This window comes from Ahaetulla prasina, chromosome 1 (genome assembly GCF_028640845.1).
Source record: "Ahaetulla prasina isolate Xishuangbanna chromosome 1, ASM2864084v1, whole genome shotgun sequence".
NCBI lineage: Eukaryota > Metazoa > Chordata > Lepidosauria > Squamata > Colubridae > Ahaetulla > Ahaetulla prasina.
Genome location: NC_080539.1, coordinates 176,890,704 through 176,909,164, shown reverse-complemented (window position 1 = coordinate 176,909,164; position 18,461 = coordinate 176,890,704). Strand labels below are relative to the sequence as shown.

At 43.9% G+C, this 18,461-nt stretch overlaps 1 protein-coding gene across 2 annotated transcripts in view; it reads left to right on the top strand.

The window, feature by feature from the left end:
- The window catches only part of AFTPH (aftiphilin), a 48,826-nt gene extending 30,970 nt beyond the window's left edge, over positions 1-17,856 (top strand). For both annotated transcript variants that reach the window (XM_058182414.1, XM_058182408.1), the window contains one exon: positions 16,689-17,856. In XM_058182414.1, the coding sequence (XP_058038397.1) occupies positions 16,689-16,833 (145 nt within the window). In that variant the 3' untranslated portion in view covers positions 16,834-17,856. The remainder of the gene's footprint in view (positions 1-16,688) is intronic.
- The last annotated feature ends 605 nt before the right edge of the window (positions 17,857-18,461 follow it).

Below are 18,461 nucleotides of genomic sequence, written 5' to 3'. Positions count from 1 at the left end.
ATTTTTCATTTAAAAAAAATATCAGCTGCTGAAATGGCAAAATGGATTGAATTCTGAATGTGAGATGCAACACTTAAGAGAAATGTTCAAAAATGTACGAGAGGAATCATGATAGGTCAGCATTAGATACATAAGTTTCTGCTGTGCCAGGACCATTCGTAAAATGTTAAGTATTTTTTATATTTAACAATAACAGTCTTTGAAAGTTCAACAAAATAGATTATTCTATCTGTATCTACAGCAGTGGTCATCTAGAAAGACAGTATACCTGTAATAATGTCAGATTCTCATTTGTGTGAGACTGTGTGATCTGTCAATCCAGGTGAGTAAGTCAGTTGAAGTTAAATTTCTTTTTATTGTAAGTCAGATGAAGCTACAGAGGGATTAGCACCATCATCAACTGGTGGAAATTTACAGTGCAGTCAGAAAGTATTCAGACCCCCTTCCCTTTTGTCAATTTTGTTATGCTGCAGCCTGATTCTACAGTTGTTGAAATTCATTTTTTTTCCTCATTAATCTACACACAGTACCCCATAATGACAAACTGAAAACAGAATTTTAGAAATGTCTGTACATTTATTAAAAAGAAAAAAATTGAAATATCATATTGGCATAAGTATTCAGATCCTTCATTCAGTACTTTGTTGAAGCACCTTTGGCAGCAAGGGCAGCCTCAAATCCTTTTGGGTACGACACAAGCTTTGCACGCCTGGATTGGGGGATTTGCTGCCATTCTTCCTTGCAAATCCTCTCAAGCTTGGTCAGATTGGATGGTGACCTTCAGTGGACAGCCATTTTCAGGTCCATTTTCAGAGATGTTCATTAGGGTTCAGGTGAGGGCTGTGGCTGGGCCACTCTAGGACATTCACAGAGTTGTCCTTAAACCACTCTGCTGTTGTCTTAGCTGTATTCTTAGGATCATTGTCATATTGGAAAGTAAACCTTCGACCCAGTCTGAGGTCCTGAGTGCTGTGGAACAGGTTTTTATTTTAGGGCATCCCTGTACTTAGCTCCATTCAGCTTTCCCTCAACCCTGATCAGTCTCCCAGTCCCTGCTGCTGAAAAACACCCCCACAGCATGATGCTGCCACCACCATGCTTCACTGTTGGGATGATATTGGGCAGGTGATGGTTGATGCCTGGTTTCCTCCAGACATAACATTTAGAATTGAGGCCAAACAGTTCAATCTTGGTTTCATCAGACCAGAGAATCGTGTGCCTCACAGTCTGAGAGTCCTTCAGGTGCCTTTTTGCAACCCCCCCCCCAATGGGGGTTTTGCTCTGAGAAGAGGCTTCCATCTGTCTGGCTTCCTTCCATCTACCATAAAGCCCAGATCAGTGGAGGGCTGCTGAACTCTGTCCCATCTTCACACAGTATCTCTGGAGCTCAGTCAGAGAGATCATCAGGTTCTTGGTCACCTCTCTTACTAAGGCCCTTCTCCCCAATTGCTCAGTTTGACTAGGCAACCAGCTCTTGAAAGAGTCCTGGTTATGCCAAAATTCTTCCATTTGAAAATTATGGAGGCCACTGTGCTTTTAGGAACCTTCAGTGCAACAGCAATTTTATTGTAGCCTTCCCCAGATCTGTGCCTTGCAATAATCCTGTCTCTGAGCTCTGCAGCAGTTCTGTTGACCTCATGGCTTTTGCTGTGCTACAGTATACATTGTCAGCTGTGAGTCCTTCTATAGAGAGGTGTGTGCCTTTCCAAATCACAGCCAATCAATTTAATTTATCACAGGTGGACTCCAGTCAAGGGGTAGAACCATGTCAGCAACGATCAAGAAAAATAGGAGGCACCTGAGCTAAATTTCAAGTGTTGTTGCAAAGGGTCCAAATACTTATGACAATGTGATATTTCAGCTTTTTATTTTCAATAAATTTACAGACATTTCTAAAATTTTGTTTTTACTGTCATTATGGGATTACTGAGTGTAAATGAGAAAAAACAAAACGTGTGTGTCACAGTGTCTTTATTTCTTTTGTGATCTTGTCCTTCAAGATTTGAATACCCTTTTGAAAGAAACCATCAGCAATATCAGAATGCCTCAGCTGGTTTTTGTTTGAAAAAAGAGCAAATTGAAAGATCAAAAGAAAATAATTCAGATGATGGGAATTGGGACATGAGTATGTCTCTCCTTATACATCTTTTTTATATTAACTTCACATTGCCAAATCAAAGAAAAATTTCGCTATTGGCAAAGATTTAACTGTCTTGTTGGTTGGAGGCAATCCAAGAACGTTTAGATGAAACCACTGAGAAATGGTGAAAAAATTAGATGAAAAAAACTGAGAAGACTCCCTCATTTTTACACTTCCATTTCAAAAAGATGCTCATCTGTTTTTTTTTAAATGTTAAAATAGATACATGATTTTAGTTAGATAAATGTACTGACAGTACTGATAAAGCTCTGCTGCTTGTCTGTGCTATTTGTTTGAAAAACAAAGGAAAAAAGTTAAAGAAGAGATATTAAACTATATGGAACCAAAGAAAGAGCTGGTGCTGAAATATTTTTCTCCTTGTCAGATTATTTTTCAGGGGCCAAAAATGTCAGACTATATTTCAGCTTGTAGCAATAGTGCAATGAATGCAGCTGATGGGTAGAATAACTAAAATTATTGATTAAATTAAATGTAATTAAGAGGATTAAAATCAGATTTATAAATTTAAATAATACTTTAAAAGTTTTGTTAAGCAGAGCTATAATTTAATGAAATAATCATGAATGTTGAGCAGATACTTAGAATGAATAGAGTGAATAGAGAATTTGAAATAACGAGATAGTTTTGGGCCAGGAAGTGTCTAGATATGAAGGCAAGGGATCAGGAAGATAGAGGATGAAACCAAAGGTATGTAGCACTCATCCCTGCAGTCCTGAACTGTCCTATTGGTTAATTAAAACAACACACTGGTGAGAAAAAAACCATTACGTTGAATTTGAATTTATACTTCTGGGCAAGACAGTCAAGTACATAAAAATTAAAATTATTTGCAAAGAAACATAATAGTCTTGCAGCTTGAATGAAGCACCATTTTGAAAACTATCCCTGCTTATTGAAGATTTTAAAAGAAGCATTTCTAAATATGAGAGGTTTGGGGAACCAATTGTGACAGTCTTCTTTTTATGAGAACCATTAGTTTTTCTCTGATCAGGGCTTTTTGGATAAGCTTCCCAAAATTACTCTAGAGTAAAGGTAAAGGTTCCTCTCGCACATATGTGCTAGTCATTCCCGACTCTAGGGTACTTGAGCAAAAGTAAAATTATCACATTGTGGCCTAGGGCAGGGGTCTGCAAACATGGCTCTTTTAAGACTTGTGGACTTCAACTCCCAGAGTTCCTCAGCCAGTTTTGTTGGCTGAGGAACTCTGGGAGTTGAAGTCCACAAGTCTTAAAAGAGCCAAGTTTGCAGACCCCTGGCCTAGGGTGGTTTCTCTTAAGCCTTCTCTTGAGATTTATGGCCCTGATCATCATATCATCTGCTTATTCATACTTTTGTTCCCCAAGCTGTATCACAATAGGTCAATGGTACTGTGTGCCTAATAGTCTACCATGCTCCATCTTGCCCTTCTGCTAGGTTTAATTAACTGAATTAATCTAGTTTTGGTATCTTATACAGACATAACTTCCTATTGCTCAGTGAAATGTGTCATGGGAATAAAGCCCTCATCCCATTTTTAGTGGCTATCTGAAAAGAATCTGGTTAATTGATTTACATGATATGTCATCATCATTTTAGCCATTGTCTATCCACTGCAGGATGAAGGCCTCTTCTGCATGTTTCCAACCAATATGGTCCTAAACTTTCTTTTGCCAATTTGGGCCCACAATACTTGCTGATTTTGTCAATCTATCTCGTTTTAGGTCTCTTTCATGGACACTTTATCAAGTGAAATCCATTCTGTGATTGCCTTAGTCCACCTGCCATCAGTTCTTCTTGCCAAGTTGACCTGCCCATTTCCATTTCAATTCTTAAACTGTCTTGATGATTTTGTATACTTTCGTTTGTTCTCTAATCCACGTGCAGGTCTTCCTTTCTGTCTTGTCTTGTAATGCTGAGCATATATCTTTCCATGGCTCTTTGTGTCACTCGTAGCTTTTGTATTGATTGTAAGGTTAATGCCCATGTTTCACTGGCATATGTTAGAGCAGGTAGCATACACTATCAAGGTTGTTTTTGAAAATTATGGTTAGCTTGCCGAATGCCTGCCATACCCCTTTAACACGCCATTCAATTTCCTTTATTGTATTACCTTCCATAGATACTTTGGCCAAGATATATGTAGTGGTCTGCTGTGTCTAGTTCTTCTTCAGATATATATTTTTTCTTTCTTTGGTAAATTTATTAAACATAACCTGGTTCTTTTTCAGGTTTATTATGTACATTCCAAAAATAAAAATGCATTAAAATTGTTTTTTTTTAATATTGAAGAAAATGCATTAAAGCTATATAAAAAGTAATTGCACTTTTATTAGAAATGATTATAGATTGTTCCTAATTAGTCAATAAATTGTGAATTAAGTCAGTATCTCAACCTTGGCACCTTTAAAATGTGTGGACTTGTGGAGTTGGGTTCCACATATGTTGAAGTTGCCCTGATTGAGAAGCACAGATCTAAACCATTAAGTTAAATCTCCCTTATTAATAATTTAAATTAATATGATTGAAATTAATCATACTGGTGACACGTAGGATTAATTAAAAAAATGAGTAAGACCAAATGTACAAGGCACATATTATATTATACTCCCAAAAATTGGTGCCAGATTAGATGAAATGCAAGTAACAGCCAATAAATTGGCCTATCTCATGAAATCCAGTTTTCTTCATTCCTGATTGTTTACCATCTTGTGTGTTGAACTAGAATCCCCTTACCCCTATCCCAACTATTACATGTAGATGTTTACTGGGTAGTAAGAGTAGGTAGGTTATTGCAAAGTTTGCAGATTTAAAAAAGAAATACCGTATATACTCGAGTATAAGCCGATCCGAATATAAGCCGAGGCACCTAATTTTACCACAAAAACTGGGAAAAACTATTGACTCGAGTATAAGCCGAGGGTGGGAAATGAGGCAGCTACTGGTCAATGTAAAAAATAAAGATAGAGCCAAGTAAAATAACATGAATATTTATTTGAACGAAAAACAATAAAAGTGCAAAAGGGGGAAGGAGGATTCCCAGCTTTAGAAAATTTAGAACTCATACCTTTGGTATGACCTGAGCATAGCTCATAAAATTATCTGCTACAATGTACTTCCTATCAATGACTACTTCAGCTTCAACCACAACAATACACGAGAACACAATAGATTCAAACTTAAAGTGAACCTCTCAATCTAGATTGCAGAAAATGTGACTTCAGTAACAGAGTTGTTAATGCCTGGAATGTGCTACCTGACTCTGGTCTCTTCCCAAAATCCCCAAAGCCTTAACCAAAGACTATCTAGTATTGACCTCACCCCATTCCTAAGAGGTCTGTAAGGCGTGCATAAGAGCACCAAGCGTGCCTACCGTCGCTGGCCTAATCTTCCCTTTACTTGTATTCCTTTTATGTCTTCAATTCATGCTTATATTTATATAAATATTTAATATGTATTTGACAAAATAAAATCAATGAATGAATGAATAGAATAGAATAGAATAAATTTTTATTGGCTAAGTGTGATTGGACACACAAGGAATGAATGAATGAATGAATGAGTGAGTGAGTTACTTCAACAACATTGTCTCACAGAAATTGACAATACAACTGCAAGCATGAAAATGAGTCCTCCTTTAGCTTCCAAGGGACCAGGGTGCCTCTGAAGGTCAGTGCTCTAAGCACTAAGAACCCAGCACAAATCTAAGCCTGTATGCACACCAATAGTGAAAATACCCTGCACAGTGTCTCTTGGCAGAGAAGGTTAATTTTCATAGACGTTGGGGTGGCTCTTTTTTTTTTTTGGCAGGGCAATAAGGATCTCTAATATCATTAAACCCAAGTGTGAGGAAAAAGACAGCAGCTAAAATGTTAAGGCCAGTTGTGTGACCTTCTCCAATACAGTTGGCCTGGCTGTTTGCCAAAACTTAAAACACCCTCCCATCCCCCCCTCCCTGCTAAAGCTTCTTTCTTAAAACAATTGTGGTCTTTGCCTTTCATGTCGCTCAACCTTTCACCTGCCAGGTTCCTAGCCCTTCACCCTTGACCCACTGCTGTGTTTGCTTAGCATTGTGCCAATCGACTTTAGAAGTCTGTGTGTGTGTGTGTGTGTGTGTGTGTGAGAGAGAGAGAGAGAGGGAGGGAGGGAGGGAGTGCAAAAGGGGGAAGGAGGATTCCCAGCTCTAAACAAAGGGAAATCCCGGAATGCCAGCGCGAAAGGCGGTGCTCGCGTTCCTCCTCCCTTGCTCAAAAGCCCCAATAACCTTCACCAGCAAGGCAGACCCCCACGGGAAGGAAGGGGACGGGCTGACTCACCGAGCATCTGGCTGAAGAGCAGCTGCTCCAGGTCGCCCAGCACGGTGAAGCACGGAGGGAGAAGAAAGAATGAAAGAAGGGGAGGAACGGCCCCTCCTTTCTCTCTCTCTCTCTTCCAGCGCCACGGAACAGAAGGGGACTAGGGCGCGCACACACACGCCCAGCTTCTGAAGCACGGAGGGAGAAGAAAGAATGAAAGAAGGGGAGGAACGGCCCCTCCTTTCTCTCTCTCTCTCTTCCAACGGAAAACGCTCTTTCGCTTGCGGGGAGAGGAGGGAGGAGGGAGGAGGGAGTGCAAAAGGGGGAAGGAGGATCCCCAGCTCTAAACAAAGCTCGCGCTGGCACCCCGGAATGCCAGCGCGAAAGGCGGTGCTCGCGTTCCTCCTCCCTTGCTCAAAAGCCCCAATAACCTTCACCAGCAAGGCAGACCCCCACGGGAAGGAAGGGGCGGGGTGACTCACCGAGCATCTGGGTGAAGAGCAGCTGCTCCAGGTCGCCCAGCACGGAGAAGCACGGAGGGAGAAGAAAGAATGAAAGAAGGGGAGGAACGGCCCCTCCTTTCTCTCTCTCTCTTCCAGCGCAGCGGAACAGAAGGGGACTAGGGCGCGCACACGCCCAGCTTCTGAAGCACGGAGGAGAAGAAAGAATGAAAGAAGGGAGGAACGGCCCTCCTTTCTCTCTCTCTCTCTCTTCCAACGGAAAACGCTCTTTCGCTTGCGGGGAGAGGAGGGAGGAGGAGGGAGGAGGTTGGCTTGCTTATTCAACCCTTCCCGGCTAGCCATCCAGCCCTTCCCAGGAGAAGGCGAGGAGTTTTGGGCGGCGACCTTTTTGCTAAGCGGCAGCTGCTGCCCCAACACCACCAGTTGGGGCGGAGCCGGTGAGCTGCAGTAACTCCCGCCAGGCTATGCATTGGCGCGGGAAGCCCTGGCGGTGCAGTCCTTCTCGGCTGAGGAGGAGGGAGGAGGAGGTTTTCCCGACCGCGAACTCGCCGCTGAGAGCCACCCAAAGGCCAGAAGAAAGGTCATTCCATCGGAGTAATGGGCGAAGGCTCCTTCCTCTCCGCCTTACCCATGCTGTGCGAGCCGGCTGGGCTGCAACCCCGCCGCCGCTCCTTCCTCAGCCTCCCGGGGCTCGCGCTCTAGCAGCCGCCAAGCTCAGGCGGACTCGGCAGCTCCCCATCAGCACTCGCCGCGGCGCGGTCGGGCAGGAGGTCGGGCTCGCTCCGTGGCCGTGGCGGCGGCGGCGGAGGCGCCACCGCCACAGAGCGAGCCCGACTCCTCCTGCCCGAATCGCGCCGTGCGAGTGCTGATGGGGAGCTGCCTTACCCATGCTGTGCGAGCCCGGCTGGGCTGCAACCCCGCCGCCGCCGCTCCTTCCTCAGCCTCCCGGGGCTCGCGCTCTAGCAGCCGCCAAGCTCAGGCCGGACTCGGCAGCTCCCCATCAGCACTCGCCGGCGCGATTCGGGCAGGAGGTCGGGCTCGCTCCGTGGCCGTGGCGGCGGTGGCGGCGGCGGCGGCCCCCCCGCCACAGAGCGAGCCCGACTCCTCCTGCCCGAATCGCGCCATGCGAGTGCTGATGGGGAGCTGCCGAGTCCGGCCTGAGCTTGGCGGCTGCTAGAGCGCGAGCCCGGGAGGCTGAGGAAGGGCGGCGGCGGGGTTGCAGCCCAGCCGGGCTCGCACAGCATGGGTAAGGCGGAGAGGAAGGAGCCTTCGCTCCATTACTCCGATGGAATGACCTTTTCTTCTGGCCTTTGGGGTGGCTCTCGCGGCGAAGCTCGCGCGGTCGGGAAACCCTCCTCCTCAGCCGAGAAGGCTGGCGGCTCCCCTGCCCAGCCCTCTCACTGCACCACCAGGGCTTCCCCGCGCCAATGCACAGTCCGCCAAGTTTGCGCCGTCCGCCCACCAGACACGGGAATGGGGGCCGGCCTGGGGGCGACAAATCCCGCGAGACCTCGGCGGGCCCGCTCCCCGTCCCTCCCATGGGAGTCCGTTCGGTACCCCCTCCTGTGCGGGGTTCCCGAAGACGTAGACTCGAGTATAAGCCGAGGGGACGTTTTTCAGCACAAAAAACGTGCTGAAAAACTCGGCTTATACTCGAGTATATACGGTAACTGTATTTATATGGAACAAGTTGTGATATTGCTTGGTCTTTTAAAAACATAGAGAAAAATAAGAAGTTGTGTTACTTTGTGGCTAAGTTCTAGCTTTTGAATGAATTAAACTTGTCATTCAAGGAAAGTGTGTTTGGCAAAATTGGAGAGGAAGTTAAAACCTGGATTAAATGAAATAAAAACAACTATTTTAATATTTTTATTATCTGAATTTTGTGAAGGAAGCAAATGAGAGAAACAAAGATTGTTGTGTAATGTGCCATATATACTTGTGTGTAAGCCCCTCTATTGATAAGCCAATTCTTAAATTTTTAACCAAAATACCATGACAAAATGTGCCATCTGCTGATAAGCCAATCCTTGAAATTTCCGTATGTTTTAATTTTCACACTTAGCTTATCCGCAGGTAGCACATTTTTCACTGTATTTTAGTTTATCCACAAATATATACAGGGTATGGTGGCACTTTTAAAAAGTATTACTGTAAATACTTGAGAAGAAGCGTGCTTGCAGGTAAGCCAAACCCAATTTTTAAATGTATTTTGGCACCTAAATTTCTCAGCTTACCTGAAAGTATATATAGTAATCTTATTACCGATAATTTGAGAATGCAGTTACTCCAATTTGAGGGGATTTATTATATCCTATTGTATCATTCAAAAAGCTTTTTTTTTTTAACTGGAAAAGGTTTGGGCAAAGTTCATAGAGAAGTTGATGGAACTTTTAAATAAAAAACTATTGAAGGATCTGCTACTTTTTTCCTTCAATATATTTATGAAAAAAATAGATTCTCAGGACTCAGTATAACTTATACTAAATATTTAAAAACAATCTTTAGAAAGATTGTACAAAAATGGATTTTAATTGGGAGGGTCAGCAGCAATTATTAATTTGTACTGTCCAGTACAGTATAAAGCAGTTCTCAGTTTTTCCCTTCTTACAGCAACTGCTCTATCAAAGAAACCTTGATAAAAGGCCCACTTTTTCCAAAAAAGAGTTGTAACAAGCAACAAGATAGGGGTCTGGTGCAACTTGGCTTAATACCAACTTACATTGTTCTTTTCTTCATCTTGTGTGATGAAATCTTCTTGGAAATCTCAGAGCTTATTTTGTAAACTTTTATTTGATTTTTTAAAAAAACATTATTATCTCAATAGCAATTTTTGTCTTTTTTCTCACTGTTAACTGCTTTTTTCATTATTAAACATACAGTCATGGCCAAAAGTGTTGGCACGCCAGAAATTGTTCCAGAAAATCAAGTATTTCTCACAGAAAAGTATTGCAGTAACACATGTTTTGCTATACACATGTTTATTCCCTTTGTGTGTATTGGAACAAAACAAAAAAAGGGAGGAAACAAAGCAAATTGGACATAATGTCACACAAAACTCCAAAAATGGGCTGGACAAAATTATTGGCACCCTTAACTTAATATTTGGTTGCACACCCTTTGGAAAAAATAACTGAAATCAGTCGCTTTCTATAACCATCAATAAGCTTCTTACACCTCTCACCTGGAATTTTGGACCACTCTTCCTTTGCAAACTGCTCCAGGTCTCTCTTATTGGAAGGGCGCCTTTTCTCAACAGCAATTTTAAGATCTCTCCACAGGTGTTCAATGGGATTTAGACCTGGACTCATTGCTGGCCACTTCAGAACTCTCCAGCGCTTTGTTGCCATCCATTTCTGGATGCTTTTTAATGCATGTTTGGGGCCATTGTCCTGCTGGAAGACCCAAGATCTCGGACGCAAACCCAGCTTTCTGACACTGGGCTCTACAGTGCGACCCAAAATTGGTAATCCTCAGATTTCATGATGCGTTGCACACAGTCAAGGCACCCAGTGCCAGAGGCAGCAAAACAACCCCAAAACATCATTGAACCTCCACCATATTTCACTGTAGCTACTGTGTTCTTTTCTTTGTAGGCCTCATTCCGTTTTCGGTAAACTGTAGAATGATGTGCTTTACCAAAAAACTCTTATCTTGGTCTCATTTGTCCACAAGACGTTTTCCCAAAAGAATTTTGGCTTACTCAAGTACATTTTGGCAAACTGTAGTCTTGCTTTTTTATGTCTCTGTATCAGCAGTGGGGTCCTCCTGGGTCTCATTTCATTTCATTTAAATGTCGATGGATAGTTCGCACTGACACTGATGCTCCCTGAGCCTGCAGGACAGCTTGAATTTCTTTGGAACTTGTTTGGGGCTGCTTATCCACCATCCGGACGCTCCCGCGTTGCAACCTTTCATCAATTTTTCTCTTCCGTCCACGCCCAGGGAGATTAGCTACAGTGCCATGGGTACTTGATAATGTTGCGCACCATGGACAAAGGCAAACCTAGATCTCTGGAGATGGACTTGTAACCTTGAGATTGTTGATATTTTTCCACAATTTTGGTTCTCAAGTCCTCAGACAGTTCTCTTCTCCTCTTTCTGTTGTCCATACTTAGTGTGCCATACACAGACACACAATGCAAAGACTAAGTGAACTGCTCTCCTTTTTATTTGCTTTCAGGTGTGATATTTATTTATTTATTTATTTATTTATTTATTTATTTATTTATTCATACTTTTATACCGCCCTATCTCCCTAGGGACTCAGGGCGGTGTACAGCCATATAAAAAACACATAAATATACAAAGTAAAACATTCATCTAAAAAACTTATTATATAGGCCAAAATTTAAAATAGACATATAAACAGTAAAACCCAATTTAAAACCAAATCTAAAATTTAGACATTTAAAAATTTAAAAAATCTAGTCCAGTCCTGCGCAAATGAATAGATGTGTCTTAAGCTCGCGGCGGAAGGTCCGAAGGTCAGGAAGTTGACGAAGTCCTGGGGGAAGCTCGTTCCAGAGGGTGGGAGCCCCCACAGAAAAGGCCCTTCCCCTGGGCGTCGCCAGTCGGCACTGCCTGGCCGGCGGCACCCTGAGAGTCCCTCCTGTGAGGCGCACGGGCCGGTGGGAGGCATTCAGTGGCAGTAGACGGTCCCGTAAGTAACCCAGACCTATGCCATGGAGCGCTTTGAAGATCATTACCAAAACCTTGAAGCACACCCGGAAAACCACAGGCAGCCAGTGCAGTCTGCGCAGGAGGGGTGTTACATGGGAGCCACGAGGGGCTCCCTCTATCACCCGCGCAGCCGCATTCTGAACTACCTGGAGTCTCCGGGTGCTCCTCAAGGGGAGCCCCATGTAGAGAGCATTGCAGTAGTCCAGGCGAGATGTCACGAGAGCATGAGTGACCGTGCATAAGGCATCCCGGTCTAGAAAGGGACGCAACTGGCGAACCAGGCGAACCTGGTGAAAGGCTCTCCTGGAGACAGCCATCAAGTGGTCTTCAAAAGACAGCCGTCCATCCAGGAGAACGCCCAAGTTGCGTACCCTCTCCATTGGGGCCAATGACTCGCCCCCAACAGTCAGCCGAGGCTGCAGCTGACTGTACTGGGATGCCGGCATCCACAGCCACTCCGTCTTGGAGGGATTGAGCTTGAGCCTGTTTCTCCCCATCCAGACCCGTACGGCTTCCAGACACCGGGACAACACCTCGATAGCTTCGTTGGGGTGGTCCGGTGTGGAAAAGTACAGCTGAGTGTCGTCAGCGTACAGCTGGTACCTCACACCGAAACCACTGATGATCTCACCCAGCGGCTTCATATAGATGTTGAACAAGAGGGGCGAGAGAATCGACCCCTGAGGCACCCCACAAGTGAGGCGTCTCGGGGCCGACCTCTGCCCCCCTGTCAACACCGTCTGCGACCGATCGGAGAGATAGGAGGAGAACCACCGATAAATGGTGCCTCCCACTCCCAATCCCTCCAACTGGCGCAGCAGGATACCATGGTCGATGGTATCAAAAGCCGCTGAGAGGTCTAATAGGACCAAGGCAGAGGAATAACCCCTATCCCTGGCCCTCCAGAGATCATCCACCAGCATGACCAAAGCCGTCTCAGTGCTGTAACCGGGCCGGAAACCGGACTGGAACAGGTCTAGATAGACGGTTTCCTCCAGGTACCGGGGAAGCTGACATGCCACCACACTCTCTACAACCTTCGCCGAGCGGGTTGGAGACCGGACGATAATTACCTAACACAGCTGGGTCCAGGGAAGGCTTCTTGAGGAGAGGCCTCACCACCGCCTCTTTCAAGGCGGCCAGAAAGACCCCCTCCAACAAAGAAGCATTTGCAAGCCCCTGGAGCCAGCCTCGTGTCACATCCTGTGCGGCCAGCACCAACCAGGAGGGACACGGGTCCAGTAAACGTGGTGGCGTTCAACCTACCCAGCAACCTGTCCATGTCCTCGGGAGCCACAGGGTCAAACTCATCCCAAACAACCTCAACAAGACGGCTCTCAGACATCCCACCCGGATCTACCCAATTTTGGTCCAGACCGTCCCGAAGCTGAACGATTTTGTCGTATAGATAACCACTAAACTCCTCAGCACGTCCCTGCAACGGGTCATCCCGCTCTTCCTGTTGAAGGAGATTATATTTTATATTAGTTATATTGCCCACACCTATTACTTACCCCAGGTGAGTTTAAAGGAGCATCACATGCTTGAAACAATCTTATTTATCTACAATTTTGAAAGGGTGCCAATAATTTTGCCCAGCCCATTTTTGGAGTTTTGTGTGACATTATGTCCAATTTGCTTTTTTTCCTGCCTTTTGTTTTGTTTTGTTTTGTTTTGTTTCAATACACACAAAGGGAATAAACGTGTATAGCAAAACATGTGTTGCTGCAATACTTTTCTGTGAGAAATACTTGATTTTCTGGAACAATTTCTGAGGTGCCAACACTTTCGGCCATGACTGTACCTACTTTTGTTTTTTAAGTTACTGGTAGGCAAATAAGATAGATCTAAAAAATGCCCATTAACTGTTCCCATTCCCAAATAATAATATTAGCCATTAAAATTTGTGCAAAGCATTATGAACAAAGAGAATGTAGTTGTCGCCTTCCTCCTTCAAACAATTAAGCAGGAGGAACATTAGTGAGATTTTGCCTCTGCAAATAGTTTTAAACAAACAGGAATATAAATATACTTTTGTATTGCAGGAATGTATTTATACTTTGGTATTGCCACTTGAAAGAATCCCATTCTTAAAAGAGGAGTCTGTATGAGGCGTCTGAGGGTGGTCTTGGTGACATTTTTTGGGATGAGTTTTGGGATGAGTTTGACCCTGTGGCTCCCGAGGACATGGACAGGTTGTTGGGTAGGCTGAATGCCACCACGTGTTTACTGGACCCGTGCCCCTCCTGGCTGGTGCTGGCCACTCAGGAGGTGACACGAGGCTGGCTCCAGGCGATTACGAGTGCCTCCTTGTTGGAGGGAGTCTTTCCGGCCGCCTTGAAAGAGGCGGTGGTGAGGCCCCTCCTCAAGAAGCCCTCCCTGGACCCGGCTGTCTTAGGTAATTATCGTCCGGTCTCAACCCGCCCGGCGAAGGTTGTAGAGAGTATGGTGGCATATCAGTTTCTCCTGCACCTGGATGAAACTGTCTATCTAGACCTGTTCCAGTCCGGTTTCCGGCCCGGCTACAGCACGGAGACGGCTTTGGTCGCGTTGGTGGATGATCTCTGGAGGGCCAGGGATAGGGGTTGTTCCTCTGTCCTGGTCCTATTAGACCTCTCAGCGGCTTTCGATACCATCGACCATGGTATCCTGCTGCGCCGGTTGGAGGGAGTGGGAGGCACCGTTTATCGGTGGTTCTCCTCCTATCTCTCCGACCGGTCGCAGACGGTGTTGACGGGGGCAGAGGTCGGCCCCGAGGCGCCTCACTTGTGGGGTGCCGCAGGGGTCGATTCTCTCGCCCCTTCTGTTCAACATCTATATGAAGCCGCTGGGTGAGATCATCAGTGGCTTCGGTGTGAGGTACCAGCTGTATGCTGATGACACCCAGCTGTACTTTTCCACACCGGGCCACCCCAATGAAGCTATCGAAGTGCTGTCCCGGTGTTTGGAAGCCGTACGGGTCTGGATGGGGAGAAACAGGCTCAAGCTCAATCCCTCCAAGACTGAGTGGCTGTGGATGCCGGCATCCCGGTACAGTCAGCTGAGTCCTCGGCTGACTGTCGGGGGCGAGTCACTGGCCCCGATGGAGAGGGTGCGCAATCTGGGCGTTCTCCTGGATGAACGGCTGTCTTTTGAAGACCATTTGACGGCCGTCTCCAGGAGAGCTTTCCACCAGGTTCGCCTGGTGCGCCAGCTGCGCCCCTTTCTAGACCGGGATGCCTTATGCACGGTCACTCACGCCCTCGTGACGTCTCGCCTGGATTACTGCAATGCTCTCTACATGGGGCTCCCCTTGAGGGGCATCCGGAGGCTTCAGTTGGTCCAGAACGCGGCTGCGCGGGTGATAGAGGAGCCCTCGGGGCTCCGTGTTACACCTATCCTGCGCAGACTGCACTGGCTACCTGTGGCCTTCCGGGTGCGCTTCAAGGTGTTGGTGACAATCTTTAAAGCGCTCCATGGCATAGGGCCGGGCTATTTACGGGACCGCCTACTGCTACCAAATACCTCTCACCGACCCGTGCGCTCTCACAGAGAGGGACTCCTCAGGGTGCCGTCAGCTAGGCAGTGCCGTCTGGCGACACCCAGGGGAAGGGCCTTCTCTGTGGGGGCTCCCACCCTCTGGGACGAACTCCCTCCAGGACTTCGTCAACTTCCGGACCTCCGAACCTTTCGTCGCGAGCTTAAAACGCACTTATTCATCTGCGCGGGACTGGATTAGTTTTAAAGTTATTGGTTTTAAGGGGTTTTTTATTATTTATATTGTTTTTTAAATTCGGCAATAGAATAAGTTTTTTAATTGTTGTTTTTTAATCTGTATTTATATGTATTTTAACTGCCTGTGAACCGCCCTGAGTCCTTAGGGAGATAGGGCGGTATATAAATTTGAAAAATAAAATAAAAATAAATAAATATTGTCAGTAAAGTATGCAGACTTAAATTGCGGCTACAGAAATCTCATGGTACTTAAGTAAATGTAGGCATTTGGGATTAAATTAAGCAGATTCATAGATCTTTTGCACATATTTGTGTACAGCATATGTTGAGGTAATGTGTCTGCCCAAGTGCACAACATGTGATTACACTTAGATCTTCTTCACTTGAAGGAATGGGTTATAAGTGTACATTTATACTTCTGTCTTCCTGCTCATTCTGATCAGAATGATGACCAACAGAGAATGGGGAATTTGAGATCAGCCCTTCATTTATGAGTATACTATGCCTTCTTCCATCCTGATTTGAGCCTTATATCATGAATGTACACATTTCTTTGCATGCTGTACTATAAGGAGGTATCAGTTCCAAAAGGAAATTTAAGGTCTTTCTGTGCTTAGGGAGGCATATGATAGTAGGAAATACATTTAAAATTAAGGGTGGGAATTAGCAGACTGCTTGGTCTTCATGCAGTTCCATTTGAACAGTAGAGAACAATAAAACTTGGTGTCATATGACTGACATATGACTGACAATGATTTGTTATCAAGCTTGGCAACAGTTGAACTTGAAATGATGTATTTACACAAAAGGAAGAACCCCCTTCTTCCAGCTCTCCCTCCCAATCATGGCCCATAGTTTCCTTTGAAAAGGGAAGGGGGGTGGATTTTCTGGGTGCCCTATACTTGTATATTTCTTGAAATGGAGACTCCATCCTATCTATGGAGGCTTTCCACATAAACAATAGTTTTCAGAAGTTAGGATCCTTAGTTGATGGGCCTCCTTTCTGCAAACATCATCTTCAGTGAAAAAACTGTTGACTTGAGACCTACACATTGTTTATGTAGTTAAAATCAGGATGTCAGAATCAAATTCTTGTCATCAAAACAATTTCAGATTTTGTATGTGGGTGCAGAATCTATTTAAAGTTAAACTGGAATTGACTCTTGCACAGGCTTTACTTGTATGTGCAGGATTGACTTAGCAAGACAAAGTCCTGAATGGTATTCAAGAGGTAGTGTGTAAGGAGCGGTATCATTTTCCTTGTTGCAATACCAGCAGTGAGCCTTGCCCCACTGAGAGATGCTGCAAATAGAATTTGTCAATGAAAAGATTTTCTCTGAATAACATTCTTCTGTAACTGGTTCCAATTATATTAAATATTAAATCTTTTTTTAATAGAAAACCCGCAAAGGAAGAACAACTCAGCGACGAAGCTGCCAAGGTGATTTCTAGCCTTCCTGACTTATCTTTCATGCATGCCAAGGTGTTGATGTTCCCATCTACGTTGACACCTTCAACAGTTTGCCAAGGCAAGGTAGACTAAAAGTGAAGTGGAGTGGACAATTTGTATTAATTTTTCCCCTAGCTCTTTTCTGTGACCTACAAATTATCTTGCTTTAATTAAAAATCCAAGTTCAGGTGATTTGTTGGTAAGCAGCACTAGAAAGATATACATAATAATGTATATTTATTTACATACTGGAGCCCTGGATTTATATTAGAAAAAAATGTAAATAATTGGGGAGGATTGCACCTTTTTTGAAAACATCCTTTTTTCTGTGTGTTGGGGTGTAAACATTTGTCTTTGTGGAATACACTGGTTGTGTCCTTCTTATAAAACTTTATAAACATTTTTTTAAAATGAAAACACCCAGTTTTTGCTCTTCATGAAATTTTCCAGGTTTGTTTGTTTGTTTGTTTGTTTGTTTTGGTCAGAATGAATCACTTAACGTTTGATGATTATTTTTTTCCAAAAAATGGGTCAGGCCTTTTGTTTTGGGTTTTTTTTTTGTGTGTGTGTATTTTTTTTGGTTTTTGTTTGTTTTGTTTTTTAGCAAGGCCCTTGTCATCTAATGAGGCCTCTTTTTAGGGACTTGATGGTTGATTTTTAGTTTTCTGCCTTCTAGTAATATGGCTTAACATTATCTTTTAAGAGTTTACTTTGGGTTCATTTTATAAAAGTAATAGATCACTGCCTAGCCATTTGATTCTTGTGATCTATGTAGTAATCAATATGGTTTGGGATGGAAGGACCAAAACTATCTGAATGTCTTACAATGAAATATACTTGTTACATTTTTTTTGTTGTTGTACCACTATTCTTATGTTTGATTTTGCACAATGTAAATTTGACATAATCATAGGTTGCTATGGTTTAGGCTGTATGTACAGAAAAAAACTATGGGTTGTAAATGTTTGGGGAAATTCCTATGGAAAAAAAGAGAATGCTATGTAGAACAACCTCTAACAAGGTTCATGTGCATGCCTGAGGTCTTTTTGAAATTTCAGTGTACAAATTTCTCTTAGCCTAATCAAAATAAACAAATAAAGTTATATAGTCTGTTAATGCGTGTACTGATGTTCTCTTTATGTTTTCAATACTGCTGAAGGCAGAACTGAAGAATCCTTTTTTCCATACATGGAAAGAAAATGTGTACTTAAATGGCTTCTTATCCCAAAGAAGTAACAAAATATACATTATTATTAATTTACAAGTAATATACTTTTATTTCCTATTGGTATGTGGACAATTGTTTCCTTCTTTTTGAGATACCTGCCTGTAAAGAACTGGATCTTTTGGGACCTCAGTTACAGTTTCTCCTGAGGGCCAAAGCTGCCCCATTTTAATTAGGAAGCTTAAGGATTATCCAAATGCTTCAGTTTTCTCTGACACATATATTGAAGAGCTTTAGGTAAGTGTATAAAGAGACAGAAAATAGGAAATGTGATGAAAGTATTACATAGCCAAGAGCCAATTTGGTGTATCTCATAAGAAATGGTGGTGTATCGCGAAAATCTTTATAAAAAAAGTAAACGTGTCAAATACAGTCATATTTTTAAAAAGGAGACTAGTGACCTTGGGCTAGTCAATCTCTCTCAGCCCTAAGGAAGAAGGAAATGGCAAAGAATTTCTTGAGAACATTGCCAGGAAAACTGCATCAACATTGACTA